Source organism: Parasteatoda tepidariorum, chromosome 2, assembly GCF_982258835.1.
Source record: "Parasteatoda tepidariorum strain Cologne lab strain chromosome 2, Ptep-v5.0, whole genome shotgun sequence".
NCBI classification, from domain to species: domain Eukaryota; kingdom Metazoa; phylum Arthropoda; class Arachnida; order Araneae; family Theridiidae; genus Parasteatoda; species Parasteatoda tepidariorum.
The window spans coordinates 8,870,610-8,875,155 of NC_141756.1; the positions used below are offsets into that span (position 1 = coordinate 8,870,610).

At 37.3% G+C, this 4,546-nt stretch overlaps 1 protein-coding gene across 1 annotated transcript; it reads right to left on the reverse strand.

Annotated features, from left to right (window-relative positions):
• Positions 1-763: 763 nt before the first annotated feature.
• On the reverse strand, positions 764-4,344 carry LOC139425089 (uncharacterized). The gene is made up of 2 exons (XM_071178138.2): positions 3,555-4,344; positions 764-2,898 (listed from the first exon to the last, which is right to left on the reverse strand). The coding sequence occupies exons 1-2, from the start codon at positions 4,342-4,344 to the stop codon at positions 764-766; spliced, it is 2,925 nt and encodes a 974-aa protein (XP_071034239.2).
• Between the last annotated feature and the right edge of the window lie 202 nt (positions 4,345-4,546).

Consider the following 4,546-nt stretch of genomic DNA (forward strand, 5'->3'; position numbering starts at 1 on the left):
GTGAATATGTGTATACTATCAGCGAAGTTAAATGTAGAGGTTGTTTTAAATCAAAACTTAAACTTATTTTAATTAAAGGTAAAAAAGTGAAAACTTAAACTATTTTATAACAGATATATTTTTTCAATTAAAAAAAACTTAAGTTATCGTAATGCCATTAGATGTACAATATTTTTGGTTAATCCTTCAGGAGCATGCACAAACAAATTCGAGGGTTTTCCAACTCTGGAACACGCAACATATAATTGACCGTGAGAAAAGCACGGGTTTTCTAAATCTAATCCACAAATTGTCATTGTTTGACCTTGTGACTTATTAATAGTCATAGCAAATGCTTAGCGGATCGGAAATTGAAAAAAGTTTGAATGGCATAGGCGAATCTGAAGGAATCATTGGGATCCGTGGTAGAAGTACAACTTCACCTTGAAAATTTTCCACTTAAAATAGTGGCTACCAAAATGTTACCCGTGATTTTTTTATGACCAGTCGCGTGCCATTACACAATTTCGGAGCATTCAAATTTCTAAGCAAAATTATAGGTGAACTAATCTTCAATCGCAAATTATGGGGTGGCATTCCAGGTAAATCCAGTGAATTTAAAAACTCGGCAGGATAGTTGACAACTTCATCAGGATCAACAACAGTGTCAATCGATTTGAATGTAATTTCACTACCAGGCAATGATCGTTGTACTTTAAAATTAATTGCGTCAACATCTAAATTTTTTGCGGCTAAAATAGCTCGCTCACGTTGCCATGCATGATTAGTAATGTGGCAAATCTGGAAAGATAATTTTTATTAACTCCTCTTTGGTAGGCACCTTGTTGCAAAAATTCTGTGGGAGTCGAATATATTGTGTATCTTCATACAATTGAATTTTACCATTGCCAATGTCTAACAGTTGTTCAGAGAATCTTGACGCTAATGGATCATTTTGAAGTTGAACACGCATATTAAGAGTAAGGCATAATTTACTGACACTTCGCCACAGATAAGATTCTTTCAAACATGCGTTTATTTCGTCCGCATATGTCGCACGTGGAATGATGGATAATCTTTGTCTGAAATCACCTGACAGCAGCAGTAGAGCACCACCAAAAGGCCGAGTATTATCTTTGATATCTTTTAGGGACCTGTCGAGAGCTTCAAGCGAATGCTTGTGGGCCATTGTACATTCATCCCAGATAATAATTTTACATTTTCTCAAAACTTCAGCCATGCCTGAATGCTTCTTTATGTTACACATTGCTTCGGGATTGGTATGAATATTCAAAGGTAATTTAAGTGCTGAATGCGCTGTCCGTCCACCATCAAGTAAGGTTGCTGCAATGCCTGATGAAGCAATTGCCAATGCAATATGATTTTGAGATCGACTGCGCGCAAGTATTAGTGAGATGAGGAATGTTTTACCAGTGCCACCTGGTGCGTCCAGAAAACAAAATCCACCTTGTTGTGCTTCAATTGACACGTTAATTTGATCATATATTTTTCGTTGCTCAGCAGTAAGCAATCGTTCATTGTTAGCAACAAAAGTAGCCAGAGAAGTCATATCGAACTGGTGTTCACGTTGAACGTCGCTGTTGATGATATTTGCTTCTTGGCGATTTGGCGCTAGTATGCCAAAATTTATGAGCGGCATGTTCGAAATAAGAATACAAATATCCTCAATCATTATTAATGCCTCGTTATATATTACTGCGGAGAATTCAATACTGAGATTTTGATTAGTAATTCTAATCCGATGCAAAATATCCTCACTCATTGAGTCTTTATATTTATTCCACAGAGCAGATGCTTCAGACGGAAAACACGTTGTCAATATTATTGAAAATAATTGACGAATTTGCTGTGGAGATGAGCTCAGTGCTGTATCTGCAAGTGTGAGGTCCCAATGGTTATCATCCTCCAATAAATGTAACTCACGACACGCATCAAAGAAAGTGCCGTATAAAGTACCGTTGACTTTTTGCAAGTATTGGAAGGATGTCGGTCCAGGAACGTTAACCAATAACAAACGCAGAAAAAGGCATTCGCGTTGCTTAGGATGAACTGTATATAATCGTCCTAAAGTATTTGTCATAACTATGTCGGCAAATCCTGGGACTGGAGTGCCTCGTTTCCGTGGTTCCCAACTTTTTGATTGTTTATTCCATGTAAAAAATTTAGGAGCATCAGTATACATTAATGTTTTTGCAAATTCACCAACAATATCTTGTCGATTACAAAGGTTGAAAAATTCAGTAAGAGTTGTTTTTGGAGCTGTTAAAGCTTGTTGAAGTGCATTCTGTTCTGTGAAATAAACACGCTGTCCATTTTCAAGATGCCCAGCCAAATGTACAACAGCAGGATCCCTTTCATGTATAGGAAATGTAAAAATTCGCCAAATAGCTTCATTAGTACTTATGTATCGTCCCATTTGATAATGTGTTATTTCGTCATTCTTATTTACATTTTGAACAGCAAATATAGCTTTATCACTGCCCTTATGAACGTACTTACAAATGTACTTGATAGACTTCACCGAACTGCATAACTCAACGTTTATGTGTGCTTTATAGGTTTTGCACAGCAATGGTGAGTATGGAACCACCCAGCGATTATGGATGTCAACTCTTACACCGTTTGATAGACGCAATTCATATGATTGACCGCCATTGTCTGCATCTCTACGACGGTAAGATGGATAGCCATCTATGTTGGTGATAGTGTCAGTTTGACGTGGTTTAGGAAAACGTTTCGTACATTTTCCATTATCCATACATGGTGGTATCATGTTGAGAGAACCACATGGACCATGGATCATATTAGTAGTCACAATGTCAAACAATTCTTGATCAACATTCGGATTTGGAATTTCCGCTGAAATAATTTTGTCAATTTCTTCTGGGCGTACTTTGTCTACCAACCAAATCAAAATATGCGCATGAGGTAAACCTCGTTTTTACCATTCAACAGAATAAAGCCAACATCGTGTTTCACCAAATACCGAGTGATGTGTAATCAATTTCATCAGAGATTTCAATTTTTGTTTGAACACACGTGCAATGATATCATGGCGATGCATCGACGTTTGACCTGATAACAGCAAATTTTTAATTTCATCCCAGTTTGGATTACACGTAAATGTGATAAAAAGATCTGGTCGGCCGTATGCGCGTACGTAAGTCATGGCGTCTTGAATATATTCTTGCATATGACGCGGACTACCAATATATGATGATGGAAGAATATATGCGGTACCGATGATGTTGATATCATTCGTTGCATCTACGTTACCGATTATGGCGTCACGCAAATGAATGTACTCCTCAGAACGAAGTTTCGCTTGATTAAATTTTATCTAACGCAATCTCTCACTTTCGATTTTTGCATACAGATCAACAATGTACTAATGAAATAGCTGTCTGCATCGGGGAATGTTATTATCTTCATTTTCACGAATCATCAACCGGTATGTGTAGAAGTTCATCGCACTAACTTTCTTGATTAGTTCTTCACTTGTAAATAAAACTATTTATAAGATAAACAGAAATAATTGGTTCAAAAAAAATTACAAAATAATCTATAAGTTGTGCCTGTTGTTGGATTCCTTTGTTTAATATTTAAATGATATCCATCTTCTCCTTCCCAAAATATCAACGGATATTGCAGTGCGTCGTAAGAACGATGATTGTCTTGAATTATTTGTATTGTATTATCTCTGCGTTGTGTGCGAATATCTCGACGCTCACATGGGTCACCAGCCATAACAACTGCAACTTCATTAACAGTTGGAACATTATATGTGCCTGCGTGCTCTCCATGGGTCACTTTGTCTGCTTTAATAACAATGGCGTAGTTGTCGTTTTGCAGTCTGTTGGGAAGAGTCTTGAACAATCGTATCAATTGGTTATGGTTTTGCAAGAACGTTTCCAAAATGTCCACAATTTCTCGTTCCTCCATCTGCTCTTTATGGTTGTATACGCCTCGTGTATGAGTTTGTTGCTCCTCATCGCCCATAAAGTAAATTTGTAAGAATTTTGGATCGACATTAGGCATTGGAAGCAATGAACCAATTTGGTGGTACACTTGACTTTGAATCTTAAATGTAGATTCAAAATTACGGCCATCCTCATTATGAACAATTTTTGTTGCTCCAAATGATGTCATCTGAAAGCAAGAATTGAACTTACGAATTTTCAGCAAAAACAATTTCGATTGAGATGCGGTTCCAGCTAATAATGTTTTCAAAGGTTCCGGTGGTGGATTTAACGGTGGAAGGGAAATTTTTCCAGATGCGCAACATAAACCAGTTGATTCACCTTTGTACTTTAAAGCATGACAATATTGACACTCGTTGTCCATACTACCGATTAAGATTAATGCATATGACGAATAGTCTATTTCAGGGTCATATTCAAACGCAAGACGATTAAGTGATGCTCGTATCAATGCTCGATTATCTTGCATTCGCCGTTGGTTACGTTCTCTGTTTTCGTTGGTCGCTCGTTGGCGTCTCTCGTTGTCTTAATGCATTTGCACGAAGACGTTGATTGCGTTGCTCTGA